We start from the raw sequence: 24,920 nt of genomic DNA, 5'->3' as shown, positions 1-24,920 counted from the left end.
TTATGTTTATTTCCTGCTCTTGTCTATTTATGTCTTTTCCGCCTAAAGTTAACATTGTATGTAAACTAATGAAAATAAGTCCATTTATTTGTATAAAAAAATGTTTAACTCGTTAACTCGTTATTCATTTCTTATGATGGATTACTCGTAACAACAGTTAAAGAGTAAATAAGTACATGAATAAAGTGAAATTATGCATGACGCATAGGTTAGCAGATTACCACATAAATTATGAATGTCCTTGCAAGATGAGTGGCAAACAGTGGAGTATATCGTCACCATATTTCTATGTGTCTGTTCAGCTTGTACAAGATATGCCCATGCCTGCATACCAACAGTTCCTCTAAATGAAAATATTAAAGATTCCAAAACAGATTTTTGATAAAACATAAACACTAACCCAAAACCAAACAAAAATTATGAACTTTTTTTACACTGCAACAAAAATCACAATACAGGAAAATTCTTAATGGTACACTATGTTAAGTATAAATCCAGATTACATACACATACTGGTTTATGACTGCATATTAATTACTGATAAATTACCAAATGCAGAAGTGATTTTAGTGAAATCATGTACAGTAAGATTTCTGTTGAGTTTTTGAAAAGCATGTCGAAGACAGTCTAGTCTAAACGATTTGATAAAGTAGGATAATTTCAATCAACTGTTTAAGATGACAACAGAAATTTTTTTTTTGTAAAATTAGTTATCTTCATTACGCCATTAGTGAACATTTACTTAAACGTAAGCAAATTTCTATCGCTTCATATCTGTCCTAGTTTTCTATGCTACAATATATTTTTGCTTTAAAAAAATGTTTTTAAAAATTTGCAAAACATTATTGTTTGTTTATTTTATTGTCATGTATATATCAAAATATTGAGATCTGCCAATAGCTGGCATCTATACACTTCTAAATTAACAACAGACTAGTCGGTCAGAAATTGGGTTTTTTTTTTATTTAATTTTCCAAGCAGAAGAAAAGTGTCTAAGGATGGGTTCTCCACTTTCTGATATTTTAGCTGATATATTTATGAGTGAACTAGTAAACTAGTAGTTAATTAATATAATAAATAAAAATCAAATTATTTTATATAAAAGATGTATAGATGACATTTTAATAATATATAACCAATAATTTAACGATGAAGAAAACAATTGAAAAAATGAATTCTTTAAATAATAATATCAAATTCACTTTAAATAGGGAAAATAATAACAGCAATGATAATTTGGACATAAAATTTAACAAAGTTTTATTAGTAATAAAATCAATATAAACATATATAGAAAGCCAACCAAGCAGGACACTATAATAAATTTCATCCTTAGAGTCAAAAAATTGCAACTTTTAATTCACTAATTTACACAGCAATAAATTACTTAAAATTCAATAATTTAAAATTAAATAACAAAATAAATAACATTAAACATTTAGCTTTAAATAACGGATATGATACTACCTTAATAAATAAATTATATACCAGAATAAAACAATAAAATATACATAAAGGACAAAATAAAAACAATACAATAAATGAATACGCTAAATCTAATACAGTATAAATTATAATAAATTTAACAAAATATTTAAAACATCTAAATTAAAAAAACAGCATATACAACAAATAATAAAATATATAAATAAGGAAGATCCTTCTATAACAGAAAAAGGAGTGTATAGTCTGTGCGAAAACGGCAACTTAAAATATATTGGAATGACAAATTGTTTCCTTAATAATGGTTATGTGAATAATTGACGTAGCATTTACATATCGGTCATTCCCATTATGTATGTTATTAATTATTCTTTTTTTTACAGCTTTTCATTCTGAAATATCTAAACAGGTATATCAACTCTGCATTGAAACAAGAAATAGTTTAATAATTTGCATACAACTCAAATACTTAGAAATACAATATAAGTTATCGAAACCAAGAGAAATGTTTTCAGACATCAAGTATGAAGTTCTATCATCATCACTATTATTCAATACATGTAATTTATGTACACTGTTTGGATCTTCATTTTCCTTCAAACAAAAAGTACTTTCAATGATTAAATTTTCCAAATATTTTAATAATTTTCTTTTTATCATATTCATTTTATATGTTTTTATTTTCATATTAATTACGCTACGATAAATATAAAATTCTCTGATTTCATCTTTCTTTTTCTCACAATTAAAAAGATCTTCAGATTCTGAAAAAAGTTTTTTCTCATTTTTAGATAATTTACCACAAAATTTATAATATGATAAATTATTAATTATATTTGCATGCTTCATTTTATCCAACTCGGTTTTACATTCATTAATATGATAATTATATTCAGAGTACTTCTCTGATTCTTTGATACTTTCTTCTGAAGATATTAAAACTAAATGTTTAATATACGCCTTAAGAGTTTGCACAAAAGTACAATGATGTGAAGCATATTCATATGGAGTCACAAAAAAAGTATTTTTAGCATTAATATCTGCATTACAATATATAATTAATGTATCTATAACATCTTCTGAATCAGCAAAATGAAGGGGCGTATTTAAATCATGATCTAACCATTTAGGATATGCCCCTTTTTCTATCATTGTATTAATTAATGATCCGCTTCTGTGATGAATAACGGCATACATTAATGGTGTCTTTCCTTCCCTGTCTACATTGTTGATATCAATGCCAAATAAATTAATAAGTTTATCCATAAACTCTATATCCACAGCATTGCTGACGATTTTATTTATCATCTGTGAATCTTGCTTTAAAATATTAATATGATCACGGAACAAGGTAAGCGCAAGTTCTTTATATTTAATCAATTTAACTAAATCTACTAAAAATATATTTCCCCATCTATCGACTTCAAAGATATCTTTCTTATACCTTAACACTTCAATTACTTTTTCAACATTTCTATTCCTACCTGCAGCACGAATTAAAGGAACTTTACCGTTACCAAGATTTTTCAGATAATTACACAAATCTGCACCGCAATCCAAAAGTAAGCGAAAAATGTTATCGTCACCACAACATTTATTTGATAGCGCATACATTAAAGGACTATAACCTTCTTTATTGGTATCATTTACATTTGCACCATTTTTAATCAGCAAGGTAATAATGCCCAAATCGGGGATTAAAAACTCATAAAAAGAATAAATGGCGACCATTAAAGGTGTCTCATCACGATTATTCCTTAAATTCACATCGGCTTCTAATTTAATAACATTACTAATCAATTCTTTCTTGCTATTAGACCGCAACATACGCATTAAAATTGTTTCCCCATTTTTATCCTGTGTATTAATGTTAGCTCCGTAATTAACAAGAATTTTCATGAGTTCTTTACTATCAGAGGAAACAGCAGCATGTGCTAATGGTGAGACACCATCTTTATCTTTTACATTCACATCAGCTCCGCTTTCTATGAGTTTAATAATGACTTCGTAGTCACATTTATTAATAACAGCGTTAATTAAAGGTGTACATCCACTTTCATCTACCGCATTAACATCAGCACCTTTACAAATAACATCGAAAATAATTCTTTTATTCATATTTAATCTGACTAAATAATTTAAAAATATTTTCTGGCAAGATACTTCACAATTTTCGATTACTTTAACGGCATATTTATTACTATTATTCTTCGTAAGTTCTATAGAAAACAGTAAATCATCATGATGTTTGTTAAGTTGACTTAAATCAGCCCCTTTATCGATTAATAAATTGATTACTTCTTCATCAGTAGTATACATAACCGCATATAATAAACAAGATCTTCCTTCTTTATCGACTTCATTTACATTTGCTCCTGAATTAATCAGTCTTCTGATAATTTCCTTATCATTTATTTTCATCGCATGCATTAATGGTGTTAATCCATAATAATCTTGCATATTAATCTTAGCACCGTGATGTATCAATCTATCAATTATATCTACTTTATAATTATTTTTTATTGCGAACATCAAAGGCGTTATTTCATATCTACCGACCCAGTTTACATCAGCCCGATATTTAATGAGGGTTGAGATAATTTCCTTGCTTCTTTTAAGTTCCATGGCCATTAAAAGTGGATTAGAATTCATCACATCATAAGTAACATAAGTTGTATTAACACTTGCCCCATTACGAATCAGTTCAACAACAAAATCTTTATCATAATTATTTTTCAACGCTAATACCAATGGTGTATCAGGTACCCTATCCACTGCATTAACATCTGCACCCATCACAATCAATTTATGAATTAATTCCAGACTTCTACCTTTCTTATTTAAAGCATAACATAATATATTAGTTTTGTCGTCATATTTTTTTCGTTCATTGATGTAAGTTCCCCTCTTTATAAGTTCAAACCATAGATCATCACTCGTTGTAGATGAAGATTTTGTCATGGGTAATTCATTAAACTGGTTCAGAGTGTTTACATCTGCGCCATAATCTATTAACAATTTTATCCTTTCCAAATCATCATCATTATCCTCACAAAATTTACTAACAGCTAAATGTAATATTGTATTTTTATCATCATCGCATATCTCATTAACATTCGCTCCGTTTTCTATAATATATTTCATAAGACTTACATTTCTTTTACTTATTACAGATTGTAATAAAGGGGAAATACCTCTCATGTCAGTACTATTAACATTTCCACCTTTATCGATCAATTGTTGTATCATATCGATATCCATTCCGTTTATAATAGCTACATTAATAATCGATGTTAAAATATTGGAAATATCAAATATATTTCGACTTTCAAAATAATCTAATAAAACCGAAATCATTTCTTTGCTTTTTACTTTATAAAATAAATAATACGATCTAAAATTGGTCATTTTCGATCTAATTTCAGCTTCATTGGCAACCAATAATTCAACAACTTTGTCGATATCATTATTAACTATTTCTTTTATAAGCTTATCGTAACACATTTTTATCCTTTTAGATAGGTTTAATTATTATTTTTGTTTATGGTAGTAACAGCATAAGATGATTTTTCCAATTAGCTTGTTCTTAAATCTGAAAAAAAGAAAATATATGTTAGTATAATGTTGAAACTATATGTGATAGCTAATTCAAAAAAAAAAACAATACTTTAAGTTAAATGAGATACCCACAGTTATATAAATATACACAAACATATATACTATCATCCTCATCGTGGCTTCGCCCACTCTATATAGTTACTTGCGTTTTGCATGGTGGTAAAATTTCTTTTAATTTTTTTTTTTTGAGTCAAGTAACCGGAGACTAGTGCAGCCAGCCACGCACATACAATAACAGTGGCAGAGGCTGTGTTGGTTGAGCTGCCATGCTTGCATCCCTAAAAAATCAAAATTTAAAAAACCCGTAAATGGTTTTTATATATTTATCTTAAGGTTATTTGGAAGCCTAAATGTACTGAACATCTTGTTTAGTATATTCAAAAATGGAGAAAACTTGCAATCATAGTTCAAACCTTTTTTACCTTTCTTTACCCCTTTCAAGTTCGAATTTCAAAAATCTAAAAATTGTTTTTAGATATTCAAGTGTAGATTACACAACAAAAATCAAGATGATAAAATCATTTTTTACCATGTAATTCTAAAAATAATAAATGTCATTGTTACTCTTTTTTAACCCTTTTAACTCAAAACTTCAAAAAATCCTTCTTTACTGTACACTTACACCGAAAGAAAAATACGTATACAAATTTTCATCAATTTATCTTAAGTAGTTTTTGTAAGGCGTTGATTGATCAGCATGCCAATCTATTACAGGTCTCTACAACGAAATATAATGATATTGAATTTAAATTACATCATTATAACCTGATTACTAAATTGATCTAGACATAAAGACTACTGGTAGTTAAAAATCTTGTAATCTCAAAAACTTTTCCACGGCATGAATGGTAGCATCTCGGCCTTTCATCCGGAGGTCCGGGGTTCAAATCCTGGTCAGGTATGGCATTTTCACACACTACTGGATATTCATCTCGTCCTCTGAAGCAATACCTAACGGTAGTACTAGAGGTTAAAAAAAAGTTGCTCAATTCGACCTGAAACTGTTCTTTTTTTGTCGATGTCCAGATATAATTTTTAAACTAAACATGTTTTTTTTGAAAGGGAAGCTATCCTGCTGGTTCCAATCTAATTTTATCTAAATTGGCTCAGGAACTCAGCATAAACAAAAAAGAACATTTGTTGTTATGTAACAACCAATAATTCACCAACCTTGTCGATATCATTACTAGCTATTTCTTTTATAAGTATATTGTAACACATTTTCAAATGTATCCTTTTAGAGAAGTTTATTATTTTTGTATATGGTAATTACAACATAAGACATCTTTTGCTATTTGCAAGATTTCAAATCTAAAAAAAAAGAAATGTAATGTTAAGATAAATAATCACCGAATCCTGTTCTACCTTATTCAAATATAATATTGCACAATGAAATGCACTGTCCTATGAAAAGCATATATTATCATAACGATATTTAACTTTGTAATTTTTAAGAAGTTTTAATCGTTTACAAAATATAAAGTGTTACGGAATAGGTTTCGTAATGAAAAAATAACAGAAATTCTTTTTTATATTTCAGTGTTTGTTTTGCTAAAGTCATGGTAATTCTAGTTGACGGCATACAAATGTTTCAAAGATTGTTAACAGGTCTGGAGGAAAGAATGAAAGAGTATGGAATGAAAATAAATACAGAAAACTAAAGTAATGCAAGTAAACAATGAAAAGGATTTAGCCGTACGGACAAGCGAAGGAAGAATAGTGTTAGGGAATAAACTGCTCCCAAATAAAGTTCAATTGAATTTATGAAATAATGTTTTATTTTACGGTAAAAAAAAGACTTACATGAATAACGGTAATTATAGTGTACAAATTATAATCCTGTGTATTACATATTTGTATATTGATTTCTGTCCATTGTATAATAAAATGTATAAGGGTAAAAATATAAATTGTGTTACATGTATCAACTGAATACAGCAGTTGCATGCACACTTCTCATCGGCAGTTCGACTTGAAGCCGACTGACTTGTACTGTTCAATTCCCACTACAAGTACACATGTAATCAAACTTTATTTATATTCTACACCAAATAGAAAAAGTACAGAATAACCGATATTTGAGGACTATGCTAACACGGGACTAGCAGAATGCAATGGAAATAAAACAAAGGATAGCGATGGCAAAGGAAGCATTCCGTCAGAAGAGGAGTTTAATATGTAGTAAAAGCCTGGACTAAATGAGATAAATCCAAGTTATGGAAGAAATTGTTAATGCTGTATAGACTTGTAGCGAAGTGAACATGGATGATAAAGAAGAGGCAGATCTACTGAATTAAGGCTTTTGAGATAAAAATATGGAGAAAGTGAGATAGAGTAAGGAATGAGCAGGATTAAAGAAGAAACAAGACTTATGCGTGAATATATTGGTTAGAGCATCCTGTTGGAGGAAGTGGAATCTTGACAACTGTATCAGAAGGGTCAGTAGAAATAGAAAAGAAGTGAGGAAGAAGAATAAAGTTAACAGATGAGGTGATGATTGGAAGTAACAAGAGGATGAAGGAGAGGACTTGGGACAGGAATAAATGGAGACAGTGGTGGTGTAAGAACCAATAGACTGGTGGATGATGATATCAAAGGAAGGACTACCACCAGAGGATGATAATATGATGAAGTATGTTTCATACATTGAAATGATATTCATCTATCAACTTAATAAAGTTTGATTAAAGTTCAAGGCATTTTGTATCTAAGCTCTTAATTAATCTTTTTTCAAATGTGCTTAAAAATCTAACAAATAAATATTTAAAACAGTTGTAACCACTTCAATTATAATAAAAACAAACCAGCCAAATATTTTTCATCAGTGAATCAGTCAAAAAATAATGCTCAATGGAATCTCTTGTACGAGTCTTTTATTATTCACATTGTTATAAATTCCTTCTTTCCTAAAATCAATTGAAATATATCTTGTACTACTAATTTTTCAGCTGTTTCCTTTTGTACATATGTCTCTTGACAATAATAGTACAGTGCAATCTATTTATTTATTTTTTGTTTTAACATTAAATGGTTACAATTTTTTTAATCCTTACATTACGTGAAAGTTATTCAATACAAATGTTAAAACACGATTAAATGACATGTTTTAAGATTAAAATCTAAAACAAGTATAAGAGCATAAACAGAAGCATGTTCTCTTGGGAATGATATGGTTTATCGACAGTAAATGTAGAAACTACAATAATTTTGATAACAGTTACTTTAGCCTAGTCCAAAGAAGTTTAGATATTTAACAAAAAAACAAATCTGTTAGATTATGCTGAAGTGAAATTAAACAAAAATTTTATTACTTTACAATGAATTTACATTATGTAATATTGTTTACTAAAATATATATATATATATAAACCATGAAATATCTACATGAAACAAAATTGTTTAGTTTTTCTTGTTAAAATTCTTGATAACTGAAAATAGCAAGAAATATTAATATTAACAATAACCAGGTTGAAGAAATAATCCAATAACCAAATATAATCATTTATATTACCGTTCTTATAACTTTCACTTTCTTTTTCCTGTTTACCGTTAACTACCGTTTAGATAATTCTTCAGAGGATGAATGAGGATGATATGTATGAGTGTAAATGAAGTGTTAGTCTTGTACATTCTCAGTTCGACCATTCCTGAGATGTGTGGTTAATTGAAACCTAACCACCAAAGAACACCGGTATCCACAATCTAGTATTCAAATCCGTGTAAAAATAACTGGCTCTACTAGGACTTGAACGCTGGAACTCTCCACTTCCAAATCAGCTGATTTGGGAAGACATGTTCACCACTATACCAACCTGGTGGGTTTTATAAATATAACCTACCCAAACTTAACCTACGCTCGCTAAGTTTACTAATTAACAGTAATGCTTTGAATATATTTAAATAAAAATTTAGTAATTATCGCTTCAATTTTTTTTTTTGAAATTGCCATGCCTAACTGGGATTCAAACCCAGGACCTCCAGCTGAAAGGTCAAGACACTATCACTTGCACCATGGGGGCAGGCAGTTAACATTACTGTTAAGTAGTTGAGTTTAGCGAACGTAGGGTAAGTTTGGTTGATTATATTTATAATTTATATCTATAATTATAACCAATAATGTTTGTATTTTTGTATGTAAAGTATGTTAACATGGAGAATGTTTAAAATGACCGGTATAAAACAGCATGGTAGTGTGTTATTGGGTTATTTCTCCAACCAGGTTATTGTTAATATCAATATTTCCTGCTATTTTGAAACATGCATATTCCCACTTAATTCTTATTGGATATTAAAAATACATCGATTTTTTTACCAATGGGTTAAAAAATTAAGTGTTTTTTTTGGGGGGTGGAATTACAAAAAAAATCCAAGTTGGGTGTGTAATTTTTGGTAAAGACTCATGAGTTACTTCTGCTCACCTTCAACTGTACGGCACCATAATCATTTACATCCATTTCAAAATTATTGATTCTCTCTTAATTTTTTTTTGTCTTCAGTCATTTGACTGGTTTGATGCAGCTCTCCAAGATTCCCTAACTAGTGCTAGTCATTTCATTTCAGTGTACCCCCTACATCCTGCATCCCTAAAAATTTGTCTTACATATTCGTAACATTGCCTGCCTACACAATTTTTTCCTTCTACCTGTCCCTCCAATATTAAAGCGACTATTCCAGGATGCCTTAATATGTGGCCTATAAATCTGTCCCTTCTTTTAGCTATATTTTTCTAAATGCTTCATCTATTTGCCGTAACACCTCTTCATTTGTCACTTTATCCACCCATCTGATTTTTAACATTCTTCTATAGCACCACATTTCAAAAGCTTCTAATCTTTTCTTCTCAGATACTCCGATCATCCAAGTTTCATTTCCATATAAAGCGACACTCCAAACATATACTTTCAAAAATCTTTTCCTGACATTTAAATTAATTTTTAATGTAAACAAATTATATTTCTTACTGAAGGCTCGTTTCGCTTGTGCTATTCGGCATTTTATATCACTCCTGCTTCGTCCATCTTTAGTAATTCTACTTCCCAAATAACAAAATTCTTCTACCTCCTTAATCTTTTCTCCTCCTATTTTCACATTCAGCGGTCCATCTTTGTTATTTCTACTACATTTCATTACTTTCGTTTTGTTCTTGTTTATTTTCATGCAGTAGTTCTTGCGTAGGACTTTATCCATGCTGTTCATTGTTTCTTCTAAATCCTTTTTACTCTCAGCTAGAATTACTATATCATCAGCATATCATAGCATCTTTATCTTTTCACTTTGTACTATTACTCCAAATCTAAATTGTTCTTTAACATCATTAACTGCTAGTTCTAGGTAAAGATTAAAAAGTAACGAGGATAGGGAACAACCTTGTTGAACTCCCTTTCTTATTACGGCTTCTTTCTTATGTTCTTCAATTATTACTGTTGGTGTTTGGTTCCTGTAAATGTTAGCAATTTTTCTTCTATCTCTGTATTTGAACCCTAATTTTTTTAAAATGCCGAACATTTTATTCCAGTCTACGTCAAGGTCGGATGCCTTTTCTCGGTCTACAAATGCCAAGTAGTATCTAATATTATACTTTATATATATATATATATATATACACACATACTACAATTAATAAATATTATTTAGTTTAGTAATTTATACATACATACAAGCTAGCACATTTTCAATGCTATTGAAAATAAACAGTAATTAGGAAAAATTTATATATGAGAATATTAAATGTCAGAACATTAACAAATTCAATATGATTTTGTAAAAAAGAATCACGGTTTGCAAAGGCAAAAATGCCTTGGTATAATATGGAATATGTAGATTTCTTTCTTTTTATAAAATAAATGTTAAAACAAACTTTTTATTATCTTAAAACATCACTGAAATATAAAGAAATTAAATATTGATTTAAGATTGAATAAATAATTTTCAAAATAAGTAAACTTGATTTTTTTTTGTGTAATTTTGAATAACTGATGGTCAAATAACCACAGTAAAAATGTTAAGATAGGTAATTATTAACCTAACAGATTGAATCATGTTAGTCTGTTTATATTGATTTACACCGATTGTTTTAGTAATTTAATTAATCGGTAAATATAATTCAATTTTTCCTCTAAAATGATATCTAGCTGTTCTGAAACAAATGTTATTAAAAAAGGTTGAATCTATGTTTATAAGATACTCATAAAAAGGAAGCTCAAGTACGAGGAATAAATGTGGTGAAAGTACTGATGACCGCGAAAAGGAACCCTATTTAGCCAAAAAAATATCTGCTAAGTACTTTATGTAGAATTTATCAAAATGCTTAATCTTTAACTTGAAGTTTACTTTACAACTTGTGAATGGATTTAATTACATTTATATTTCTTGTAGTAAGTCAAAACAGCTAAAAATTATATTCTCTTTTATCAATTCCGTGCGAGACAAATCTATATTTTATACAAACGACGATAATATTGTAAGTAATATAATAATCCCAACCGTTTTATAAAACATAAAATTCATGTCACATTATAAAAAACAAAGAGGAAGATGATAGCTATAACCAGAATCATATTGTGGTTGTTAGAGAAAACCAACAATATAGTAGACTCTTTATTGACGATTCATTGTTTAATAAAGTTAAATAAAAATAATTTTTATTTTATATGATTTCTGTTTTAAAGATCAAAATGGAAAAATTGCGTAAACAATAAAGACAATGGCCAAATCTTAGCTACTTTGAAAAACTACTAAACTATGAAAACAGCAAACAACCCAGATTCAAAGCCCCTATAACTGCAGGAGAAATTAAATAGATTATCACATTTGTCTTTAACGAAAAGTATCAGACTCAAAAATTGGTGACCTTCTAAAGGCACACTAACGAAAAAAAAAATTAATAAATTAACAGAAATTTTTAAAAAAATATGGAAAAATATAAAAATCCTGCAAAATCAAATAAATCCAATAACCAAACAAAAAAAAAAAAACAATAAAACAAATATTAACAATCAGAGAGGGATTCCTCTATAATTCTGTAATTTTTAATGTCTACCATTTTATTTTCCAGAAATGATCCTTCCACTGATAAAGTAGACTCTACTAAACAGAGAAGAAAATAACTGGAACATCAGCTTGGAGAATACTGAAAAGATTTAACAAAAGATCACTACTTTGTAGAACAGATTCTTAATCAAAAATCCATTATCACATACTTCAAACTAAGAGCCAAGAAAAAGCGACCCGAATTGTGGAAGAACAAGTCACAGGTTCATCGGACAACGCACCGGCACACACTGCATTGTTTGTCAGTTCTAGTCAACTATAACATCCCAGTGTTAGACCCTCCGCCTTATTTATCTGACCTGGCACCATGTGACTTTTATCTATTCCCCAAGGTCAAATCTGCATTAAAAGGAACAAGATTTAAGACAATTGAAGCTGTGAAAGAAAAAGCGACACGCATCATAAAAGAGCTCACAGAAGAATACTTCCAGCACTGTTTCGAACAGTGGAAAATTCACATGGAGTGGTGTTGTAGGGATAGAGGAGGGGTGTATATTGAATAGGATAATAACTTTGTATAAATTTAAAATAAAATATTTTACAGGATTATTCTCGTTATTTAATAATACACAGCCAGAAGATTGCTACAGCCAGGAAAGAAGGAAAACATGAAAGAAGTACTAATGTCAAAGTTTGCAAATCATAAATTTACAAATGTTGTTCATTCTTAATTTTTTTGGAAATTTTTAACGCATAAAGTGGGTTCACATGTTACACATTTTCTAAATTAAGAATTTCCAATAATTTAGCAAATTAGTCAAAGTTCTAAATAATTTATAAATTACAGCCTAATTTCATGGGTTGTATCTTAACTCACATTTTGATAAAAAAAAAAAAAAAAGGTTGATACTAATTTTAAAACAAATAGAATAATATTCGTGTAATGAAATTAGGTATAAAATCATAACCCACCGGGTTGGTCTAGTGATGAACGCGTGTTCTCAAATCAGCTTGGAAGTCGAGAATTCCAGCGTTCAAGTCGTAGTACAGTCAGTTATTTTTACACAGATTTGAATACTAGATCGTGGATACCGGTGTTCTTTGGTGGTTGGGTTTCAATTAACCACACATCTCAGGAACGGTCGACCCGAGACTGTACAAGACTACACTTCATTTACACTCATACATATCATCCTCTGAAGTATTATCTGAAAGGTAATTACCGGAGGCTAAACAGGAAAAAGAAACAAAGGTATAAAATCATACCAAATTATGCCCTTCTTAATTTGCATAATAAATAATATAATCAGATTGTACTTCCTTTGCCAGTGATTTACATTAAAATTGAAATTTTATAACGAAGTTAAACTCAAGTAATAAAAATGTAATTAATCACATGAAAAAAGTCTGTAATAGGTTTATCCTACAAAAGTTATGTAAAAATAGAATATCGGGCCATACTAGCCTCACCTCTAATCATTCATTAGATTAAAAATTTGGTAAACTGATTAGTCAAAATTTTCATATCGGCTAAAACAAAGAAATTGCAATTTAGTGAGATTTTTATATGTTTAACAATAACAGCAACTGTTCGAAAATTGTGGTAAGGATGCCCCTCCAAATTTCTCCTGCTCTTCGATTAATCAGATAAACATAGGCCATAGAATGTACAGATAACATTTATCGATTGAAACGGGGATATTAAAATAGATTTGTAATCAAGTAATTTAAAACATTAATTACTTTTGCCTTATCAATCTTGACGATTTTAACTTGAAAACATGGAAGATAACAGGCACACTTCTCACAATAATTTATTACTGTTTCCCAAACTTACCATTATTATGAAATTGTAGAATGGAATATTTGGGTGAAATGCCTTTGCATCAATTAATTAATTTTATTATTATACTCTGACATATAATTCAACTTATAATTGAAAACAAAGTTGTGTGGCTATTATAATCTACAGTTACAATTATCTAACTTCCGAAGGCCATATCATGAGTACAGTTCTTTTCTAACCAGCAATTAATATCTTGTTATTAATTTTGACAAAATCAAATTTACTTCAAATCGGAGGAACTCCCAGAATTATAATTTTATCTACATACAATGAAAATGTAATTCTATACATTCTAATATAAGCAGGTACAAAAATAAAGGCTGGCTAATTCTTTGAAGATATTGTTAAAACTGTTTTAGCATCAAGAGATAAATAATAAAAAAAACATAGCTCTTTAATATAGGCTAATTAAAGAGCACGCAGGTGACAATTTTGTATTTTAATTAATTTTTTTTTCAAATTTATTTAAACATATATACAAAGGGGTCCAAAAAATGTACTCACTATTTGTAATTAAATAATATCTAAACAAAGACTTACGCCCACTAATCTAATGTGAAAGGTATAAAATTTGTTGTGGTACGTGGAACTGGCAATTTATACCAGTTCTAACACTGCTACATGCGATGAATGAGGACGACTCGATCGAATAAGTTGGATTACCACGAATGGTTTCAACACATGGTTGGCAAGGATGAAGAATTTGCAAGGAAGTTTGTGTGGACTGACGAGGCACAATTCAAATTTAACGGTATTGTGAACCGCCACAATTGTGTCTACTGGGCTCCTGAAAATCCTCACGTACGTGTAGACAGAGCAGTGAATCTACCAGAGTTCACTGTGTGGTGTAGTCTATCAGTGCGTGGTTTGATTGGTCCCTTCTTCTTCGGGGGTACCATAACTGGTGAGGCTATCTTGATATGGTTCAGACAAGAATTTTGCCATTCGAAACCTGTATAGTGATGAACCTTTTTACATACAAGACAGAGCCCCACCTCACTACCATCAAGATATCAGATTGTACCTTGATAAAACTTTACCTGGTCGAAGAGGTACTGTTGAGAACCCACATCGGTCTCCTGATTTGACACCTCTGGGCTTCTACATCTAGAGGACCATGAAGAATGACGTGTATCGACAAAATCCAGCATATTTGGAGCGACGAGAATCCTCATGGTACATTCCAAAGTAGCAATCAACAAAGAGTTTCCCTGAATATATGGACAAGTATTTTTTGCAACTATCATTAGGGTCCTGCCAATCTACCAAATCGTAAAATGTAGAAAATTATATTGCTCATTTGAGTGAAATTCTTCTACATTTGTTGTTAAGACCTACCTCTATAATCAAGAGGAAATATGTCGTTTCACCACAATGGAGTTACAGCACATTTCAGTCAGTAGGTACCCGATTTCCTGCACGAAACTTTCCATGAAAAATGTATAGGTCACGGAGGGCCAATGTCCTGGGGCCTGCCCGATCACTTGATGTAATAACTTGACTTATACCTGTGAGGCCATCTGAAACATCCGTTTATTCAACTCCAATACTCAACATTGAGGATTTTCAACAAAGAAAACAAAATGGATTTCAAGAAATTAGGAATACTACCAGGATTTTTGAACGGTTAAGACAATCTCTTTCAAAAAGACTACTTATGTTATTTCTAACCAGTGGCGGCTCGCGTATAGGCACTGTGGAACTGCAGCCCCTATTTCCACTTGATATTATCGATAACATTTAATATAACGAGTCCTTTTTTCTTTATACTTCTACAATATATAATCCTTAAGCTCAATGTCACTAGCCACGCCCAGTTTATGAAAACGATATAAAAATATATGTATGGAACTGTGCGCTTTACAGTTCCATCGGCGATGTGTTTGGTTGTTGTGCGCATGCGCACATAGTATCTGATAATAATTTACAATACTAGAATTAACAATAAAAAAATCAATTAATACTTAATCTAATTAACGTAAAGTAGACGACATGAAAACAGACAAAATTTCATCAATTTTCTGCTATAACAGTTATTTGTTAATCGATTTTAAGAGAAAAAATGTCTTTTTGTTCAAAATAAAAGGCTTAATATTTTAGCAAAAACATACATTTTTATATAACTAATATTTACGCAGATAAAAACGGATTGAAAAATAAACATAGCCGCCATTTTGGAATTTGCGAAGATATTTAAATTCTGATTTTTTACTCTTTTAAAACTTTATTAAAAAGACGCTTACCAAATATGAATGTGATTCCTGTATCCGAATTTGAGATATACAAATATGGTGGATAGCGGAAAACGAAGGAGAAATTATAATTTTTCTTAAGGATATTTTTGTTTAGTTTTATAAGTAGAATCCGAAAAAGTATAGCCAACCCACCATTTTAAAAAACATTCTGTATAAACATATACATAAGCTGACACTCCAGCTAATGTAAGGATTCCAACGCGGGGTCATATCTAAATCGGTTCAGCCGTTGAGCTGCTACGGTGGAACAAACATACATCATACACATCATTTTTTTTTGGGCAGTCTTGTAAAAAATATCTCAACTGACGTAAAAACAAGCAGATTCTTCCTCATTATAATCAATCGAATTATTGCACAAGATTAAACAAAAAATTAGATTACTCGAATATATACATCATTAATTAATTAGGAATCAAAAAATAAGACGGAAATGTTTTTTTTTAAATAACCGCAAGCTCTTTACACTATATAAGGTTGTTATTCACTGATTGCATGCTTATGATCTCATGTTAATGGCAATTATTTATTGTTTCCACAAATAAACAACTGAACCGATTTACATTTTATTAAAAAAAAATAATTCGTATCAACAAACTGTACAATAAATACCTGATAAAATTGCAACTACAACCTTTCACTGCAAATGGGTGAGACTAACAGGAAACTTAACTACAAATACATTTCGATTAATGAAATATCATAATACATCGATAGATTTTTCTATCATTTAAACAATCGAATGAATTATTTTTCTCGATCGAGAAAGAAATCTTAGGTTATAATTTGTTGTCATTTATTTTTTTAGTGCTAAACAAACCCAAATTTGTATTTTTTATATTATTTTTCCTACTATTCTCATTGATAATATTTGTTTTAATGTTTTTCTACAGCGGTTTATTTAGATTACTGCTCTAAGAGTCTGGAAAACTTATATTTAAAAATCTTTTTCAATGACGAGCCGTTTATTAGTAATTTTTTTTTTATAAAAAAGTGATATTTTCTGGGTTCTAATGATATCGGTGTAGTTTAATAATAATTTACAATTAAGCTTTTGTAATGTCATACCCTGGCGAATTATTTATAAAAAATTTTCAAAATATTCTTTACGCTGGTTCTGAGCGAGAGCCACTTCTAGTAGTCTTTTAAATTTATTTCCTTTATATCTAGTTACATTCAACTCTTTGTAAATGTTCTTTTGCACCACTTTTAAATTGTCCTTTACGTACTCTTATTTAATTAATTTTTTTTTTTAATTTCATTTTATTAAACCTTTTATAAACATTATACTACAACTTTAACTGAAATGATGGCCATTTAATATTTTCCACAGTTTTCAAAAGAGATTATTACACCTTGGATGTGAAAATAGTATTTTTCAAGATATTGTCATTAAAAGATTACAACTTGAAATTAAACCATGGCAATCTTGATACATCATAAAGTTTAATGTTCTGCTATCAATGAAGTTGGTGTTCATATTTTTATAATGCAGGTTTTTACCAAAATTTGAGCAAAATTTCATGATTTATGCATTTAGCTTCCCTTTAATTAGTTTCTGGATATATAAGTTTTAATAAAAAATACTACATCTGTATTTTTACTACACATACATTTAGTATGATAATAAATGTATGATAATAAATAAGTGGTAACTTTTTATATTAATAATTACTTAATGCGTATAGGAATGTGGGAACATTAATATATAATTATTTTATAAAGAATTTTAATTTTAAAAATTTTATTTTATTTTAACTGCCTGAATGAAGCGAGATGCTGTTAGTAATTTTTAGCATTTCATCTAATATAATAATAAGTGTTCTGCGCAAAGGCAAGTTTTCACATGGCCGTCCTCCTTTCTGCTCGATTCTGTGCCAAAACTAATCTCAAAAGAGATTATTACACCTTGGATATGAAATAATTGTTATCAAGATATGGTCATAAAAATAATTACATCTTGAAACTAAACCATGGTAATCTTGATAAACTACACATTTTATTGTTTTTTTATTAATGAAGTTGGTGTTCATATTTTTATCATGCAGATATGACCAGAATTTGAGCAAACTTTCATGATTTAGCATTCCTTTAATATGTTTCTGTTACATAGTACTATATTAAATGTTTATGTATGTATAGGTTTTAATACAAATACTACATCTGTATTATTACTGCACATTAATTTAGGTTTAATTAATTTTATGATAATAAGTGTAAATATTTGTATTAATAACACTGATAAACATAATTTTTGTTTCCTAACATACAATACATTATTTTAATCTGTTTTTTGATGGTGAAAATGAATATGAATTTAGAATCTTTGTATCACCCACCACTTTTTAAAAAAATTTTTAATTTTAATTAAAGGATTTTTTCATTATTCAATGTAGTTAGCATTTTAAGCTCCTATATTGTATTTTGCTAGCTCATTTTTTATTGTTTTACTTTGTTAACATAATTTGTAAGCTATAAACAAACAATTCTAGACAAAGAATTAAATCATATCATAGTCGCATACTATGACATCATATCTAATAATGAAGAGTGAGCCTTCATGAACAAGATTAGTCATGTCTGTGTATGTCAAAACATGTAACTGAAAACACAGCTGTGTTGTTTGTATTGAGCACTGGATTTAGGATTGAATTAATTTTCTTTGGTCTTATTCCTGTTTTAAGTTTGTTAACAGTGCAGTCTAATGCCTCAAAATTGTGTAAATGATATGGATGCCTTTTGTTATGTATGTGGTGAGTTTACTGTAAAATCAAATAGAAAAAACATTACACCTTTAATTAAAAAAGCATATCATTTGCACTTTCAGTGTAAAATTGGTGATCAGGATGGGCTCCTAATATAGTATGCACTAATTGTTCTGTATATTTAAGAGGATGGCTGAGGTACACGGATGGCTTTGCCATTTGGTGTACCTATGGTCTGGCGTGAACCAAAGGATCATGTAACCGATTGTTGTTTTTGTTTAAGTGTGTCTAGGATTTCTAAAAAATCTAAACATACTATAGAATATCCTTCATTGCAATCTGCAATCAGGCCTATACCTCACAGTGAAATTATTCCAGTTCCGAGCCCCTTGAGAATGTATGTTTTGAAAGCAGCGATGAAGAATCAGGCAGTACTGAAGAAGACAACAATGATTTTGATTCACAAGGTGAATTAAATGACTTGGTCAGGGATTTAAATTTATCAAAAAATCAAGCTGAACTGTTAGGATAAAGGTTGGAATTTACTTCAAAAAAATACAAAAATTTCGGTCTTTCGAAGCCGACAAAAAGAATTTTCTCAGCACTTTATTGATGAAAAATATTTTGATTTATTCCACAAATATTGGTGAGATTATGCTGCACTTGGGACAAGTTCATAAACCTGAGGACTGGTGCCTTTTCATAGATTCGTCCAAGTATAGTTTAAAAGTGGTTCTACTACACAACGTTAACAAATATCATTCGATACCAATTGCTTATGGTATTAATTTGAAAGAAACATAATATGATGTGATGCATGACATTCTTGAAAAAATAAATTATAAAAAACATAGCTGGAACATATGTGGTGATTTGAAAGTTATAGCTATTTTGTTAGGCATGCAGTTAGGCTATACAAAGTACATATGTTTCCTTTGCGAATGGGACAGCCGAGCTAGGGATAAACATTATGTTACCAAAGAGTAAAAGAAATGAGACAACATAACTGCAAATGGGAAAAATATTATTCATGAGCCCTTAGTTGAATCCAAAAAAATATTTTTACCCTCTCTCAATATCAAGCTAGGACTAATGAAAAATTTTGTAAGTCCCAGATCTTTGTACATCAGGCAGAAATATCCAAATGTAAGTGAAGGAAAACTTAAAGAAGTAATATTTGTTGGTCCTCAAATAAGAGAGTTGGTCAAAGATGATGTATTTAACTCAGTGTTAAATAATGTAGAAAGTGCAGATTGGTCTTCCTTTAAAGATGCTTGCAAATTTTTCTTAGCAAACAAAAATCCGACAATTACTACAATTTTGTTAATCAACTTCTAACTTAATACAGTGCTATGGGATGTAATATGTCTTTAAAAATACATTGTCTCCACTCACATCTGGATTTTTTCCAGGAAAACTTCAGGAATGTAAGTGATGAACACATTGAATGTTTTCACAAAGACATTTCGGTGATGGAAAGCCACTATAAAGGAAAATGGAATACTAACATGCTAGCCAATTATGTTGACATTATTTCGTTTTGTGCCTGAGGCTATTTGTAAAAGAAAAGCATCAGTGAAATCATTAACACAGGTATGGCCATGCAAAATTATAAATTTTAACTTTTAACTATATTTTCCCTAAATTTTTTTGAAGTGTAATTTATTTAAAACTAAGGGTATTAGAAAAATTGTGTTTACAGATCTGTAATGTACGCAAAAAAACGTAATTTAAGAAAAAAAATCGGTGTAATTTATTGGCCTTCCTCAAAAAATCATAACAGATGTAAATGTGGGCTGTCAGGTCATTGTTTGGCACCCATAAATTTTTATTGTGTAGATTGATATTCAGTTTTATTTTTTTGTCTTCAGTCATTTGACTGGTTTGATACAGCTCTACAAGATTCCCTATCTGGTGCTAGTCGTTTCATTTCAGTATACCCTCTACATCCTACATCCCTAACAATTTGTTTTACATATTCCAAACGTGGCCTGCCTACACAATTTTTTCCTTCTACCTGTCCTTCCAATATTAAAGCGACTATTCCAGGATGCCTTAGTATGTGGCCTATAAGTCTGTCTCTTCTTTTAACTATATTTTTCCAAACGCTTCTTTCTTCATCTATTTGCCGCAATACCTCTTCATTTGTCACTTTATCCACCCGTCTGATTTTTAACATTGTCCTATAGCACCGCATTTCAAAAGCTTCTAATATTTTCTTCTCAGATACTCCGATCGTCCAAGTTTCACTTCCATGTAAAGCGACACTCCAAACATATACTTTCAAAAATCTTTTCCTGACATTTAAATTAATTTTTGATGTAAACAAATTATATTTCTTACTGAAGGCTCGTTTCGCTTGTGCTATTCGGCATTTTATATCACTCCTGCTTCGTCCATCTTTAGTAATTCTACTTCCCAAATAACAAAATTCTTCTACCTCCATAATCTTTTCTCCTCCTATTTTCACATTCAGTGGTCCATCTTTGTTATTTCTACTACATTTCATTACTTTTGTTTTGTTCTTGTTTATTTTCATCCGATAGTTCTTGCGTAGGACTTCATCTATGCCGTTCATTGTTTCTTCTAAATCCTTTTTACTCTCGACTAGAATTACTATATCATCAGCAAATCGTAGCATCTTTATCTTTTCACCTTGTACTGTTACTCCGAATCTAAATTGTTCTTTAACATCATAACTGCTAGTTCCATGTAAAGATTAAAAAGTAACGGAGATAGGGAACATCCTTGTCGGACTCCCTTTCTTATTACGGCTTCTTTCTTATGTTCTTCAATTATTACTGTTGCTGTTTGGTTCCTGTACATTTTAGCAATATTTCTTCTATCTCTGTATTTGAACCCTAATTTTTTTTAAAATGCTGAACATTTTATTCCAGTCTATGTTATCGAATGCCTTTTCTAGGTCTATAAAAGCCAAGTATGTTGATTTGTTTTTCTTTAATCTTCCTTCTACTATTAATCTGAGGCCTAAAATTCCTTCCCTTGTCCCTATACTTTTCCTGAAACCAAATTGGTCTTCTAACATTTCCTCCACTCTCCTCTCAATTCTTCTGTATAGAATTCTAGTTAAGATTTTTGATGCATGACTAGTTAAACTAATTGTTCTGTATTCTTCACATTTATCTGCCCCTGCTTTCTTTGGTATAATTACTATAACACTTTTTTTGAAGTCTGACGGAAATTCCCCTTTTTCATAAATATTACACACCAGTTTGTATAATCTATCAATCGCTTCCTCACCTGCACTGCGCAGTAATTCTACAGGTATTCCGTCTATTCCAGGAGCCTTTCTGCCATTTAAATATTTTAATGCTCTCTTAAATTCAGATCTCAGTTTTGTTTCTCCCATTTCATCCTCCTCAACTTCCTCTATAACACCATTTTCTAATTCATTAACTCCGTATAACTCTTCAATATATTCCACCTATCTATCGACTTTACCTTTCGTATTATATATTGGTGTACCATCTTTGTTTAACACATTATTAGATTTTAATTTATGTACCCCAAAATTTTCCTTAACTTTCCTGTACGCTCCGTCTATTTTACCAATGTTCATTTCTCTTTCCACTTCTGAACACTTTTCTTTAATCCACTCTTCTTTTGCCAGTTTGCACTTCCTGTTTATAGCATTTCTTAATTGCCGATAGTTCCTTTTACTTTCTTCATCACTAGCATTCTTATATTTTCTACGTTCATCCATCGGCTGCAATATATCGTCTGAAACCCAAGGTTTTCTACTAGTTCTCTTTATTCCGCCTAAGTTTGCTTCTGCTGATTTAAGAATTTCCTTTTTAACATTCTCCCATTCTTCTTCTACATTTTTTACCTTATCTTTTTTACTCAGACCTCTTGCGATGTCCTCCTCAAAAATCTTCTTTACCACCTCTTCCTCAAGCTTCTGTAAATTCCACCGATTCATCTGACACCTTTTCTTCAGGTTTTTAAACCCCAATCTACATTTCATTATCACCAAATTATGGTCGCTATCAATGTCTGCTCCAGGGTAAGTTTTGCAGTCAACGAGTTGATTTCTAAATCTTTGCTTAACCATAATATAATCTATCTGATACCTTGCAGTATCGCCTGGCTTTTTCCAAGTGTATATTCTTCTATTATGATTTTTAAATTGGGTGTTGGCAATTACTAAATTATACTTCGTGCAAAACTCTATAAGTCGGTCCCCTCTTTCATTCCTTTTGCCCAGCCCGTATTCACCCACTACATTTCCTTCTTTGCCTTTTCCAATGCTTGCATTCCAATCTCCAACTATTATTAAATTTTCATCTCCTTTTACGTGTTTAATTGCTTCATCAATCTTTTCGTATACACACTCCACCTCATCATCACCATGGGCGCTTGTAGGCATATAGACGTTAACAATTGTTGTCGGTTTAGGTTTTGATTTTATCCTTATTACAATGATTCTATCGCTGTGTGTTTTGAAATACTCTACTCTCTTCCCTATCTTCTTGTTCATTATGAAACCTACTCCTGCCTGCCCATTATTTGAAGCTGAGTTAATTATTCTAAAATCACCTGACCAAAAGTCGCCTTCCTCTTCCCACCGAACCTCACTAATTCCTACTACATCCACATTTATCCTATCCATTTCCCTTTTTAAATTTACTAGCCTACCAACCTTTTTTAAACTTCTAACATTCCACGCTCCGACTCGTAGAATGTTATTTTTTAATTTTCTGGTGACCCCTTCCTTAGTAGTCTCCATCCGGAGTTCCGAACGGGGGACTAGTTTACCTCCGGAATATTTTACCAAGGAAGACGCCTCCATCATTGCCATATGAAAATGCAGAGAGCTACATTTTCTTGGAAAAAAAGGAGTTGTAGTTTTCCATTGGTTTCAGCTGCGCAGTACTCAGAGGACTGAGTGATGTTGATATGGCCGTTTAAGTCATTCTGACTCACGCCCCTAACAACTACTGAAAGAGCTGCTGCCCTCTTTCAGGAATCATTCCTTAGTCTGGCTCTCAACAGATACCTCTCCGATATGGTTGCACCTTTGGTCCAGCTACTCTGTATCCCTGAGCACTCAAGCCCCCTCACCAACGGCATGGTCTCATGATTCATAGAGGAGGTGATATTCAGCAAATTAAAAAAATTTTTTTTTTTTAAATGAAAATACTAAATGAATGACTTACACATTCATAAATACTTTTTACACATTCATAAATTAATTTTCTATATTAATTTAAAAAAATACAAAAATGATATTCAGTAAATTAAACATTTTTTAAATTAATATAGAAAATTAATTTATGAATGTGTAAAAAGTATTTATGAATGTGTAACAGTCATTCATTTAGTATTTTTATGCGTTTCAAGTATTTATAATTTACAAATTGGTATAGAGGTTATTAATAGAAATTTGAAAGGATATTTGTGTTGTATTTTTACAATTTTTTTATAAGTATTTTCAGTAGTAAATAAAAAATTTAGCCCCATTCATAGTCCAAATTACTGTCAATTGGGCCACATATTTATTTGAATTGGCGAGTCAACACTGCATAATACACACAGTCAAGAAGAATGTAATAAACATTTATGCGCCAGTTATCTAAATTATATAATGTAGCAATGCCAGATGAAATGAGGAATCTGTATAGAAATTTGGAATGCTGTGATTGGATGAACCCCTTGTAATTATTATTGATACCAACACAAAGTAAATTAAATTTAATTTCTGGAATTTTACACGTGATAAATTATTCATTTTTATAGGAATGAGTAATAAAAAAGATTTTTGAAAATTGTAACAAAAACTGGCAAAATATTGCATCACTTTCTCAGCTCCATCGATCAAGACATACCTTGCACAGCTTTTTTTGCATTTGAAGTCTGGGGTTTATAATTTTAAGAAAAATTGTAGGCATTTCTTGATTACTGTATAAACGTTCAAAAAATGTTTGAAAAATATTTAAATTGAAGGGATGTAGAACAAAAAAAACATATATTTTGATTTTAAGAGGTGAAATTTTTTGGAGTATGTTGTTGGCAACAAATTTGCTTCAAAGTTTTCTCTAA

At 30.3% G+C, this 24,920-nt stretch overlaps 1 protein-coding gene across 3 annotated transcripts; it reads right to left on the bottom strand.

The window, feature by feature from the left end:
* Positions 1-1,241: 1,241 nt before the first annotated feature.
* On the bottom strand, positions 1,242-16,834 carry LOC142333585 (uncharacterized). Of its 3 annotated transcripts, XM_075380896.1 has the most exons (3): positions 16,765-16,785; positions 13,024-13,280; positions 1,242-5,035 (listed from the first exon to the last, which is right to left on the bottom strand). In XM_075380896.1, exon 3 carries the CDS (start codon positions 4,945-4,947, stop codon positions 1,858-1,860), a length of 3,090 nt encoding a protein of 1,029 aa, XP_075237011.1. In that variant the 5' UTR covers positions 4,948-5,035; positions 13,024-13,280; positions 16,765-16,785; the 3' UTR covers positions 1,242-1,857. The 3 variants fall into 3 exon arrangements, with proteins under 3 accessions (XP_075237011.1, XP_075237009.1, XP_075237012.1); XM_075380894.1 differs by lacking the exon at positions 13,024-13,280 and having other exon boundaries at positions 16,765-16,834; XM_075380897.1 differs by lacking the exons at positions 13,024-13,280; positions 16,765-16,785 and adding an exon at positions 16,285-16,739.
* Between the last annotated feature and the right edge of the window lie 8,086 nt (positions 16,835-24,920).

This window comes from Lycorma delicatula, chromosome 13 (assembly GCF_047948215.1).
Source record: "Lycorma delicatula isolate Av1 chromosome 13, ASM4794821v1, whole genome shotgun sequence".
Classification (NCBI taxonomy): domain Eukaryota; kingdom Metazoa; phylum Arthropoda; class Insecta; order Hemiptera; family Fulgoridae; genus Lycorma; species Lycorma delicatula.
Note: the sequence above shows the minus strand (reverse complement) of the source record. Positions and strands in the feature narration are given on the sequence as shown.

What these genes read in the sequence shown, in the direction of transcription:
- LOC142333585 (XM_075380894.1), bottom strand. Translation starts at nt 4,947, where the DNA reads ATGTGTTACGATAAGCTTATAAAAGAAATAGTTAATAATGATATCGAC.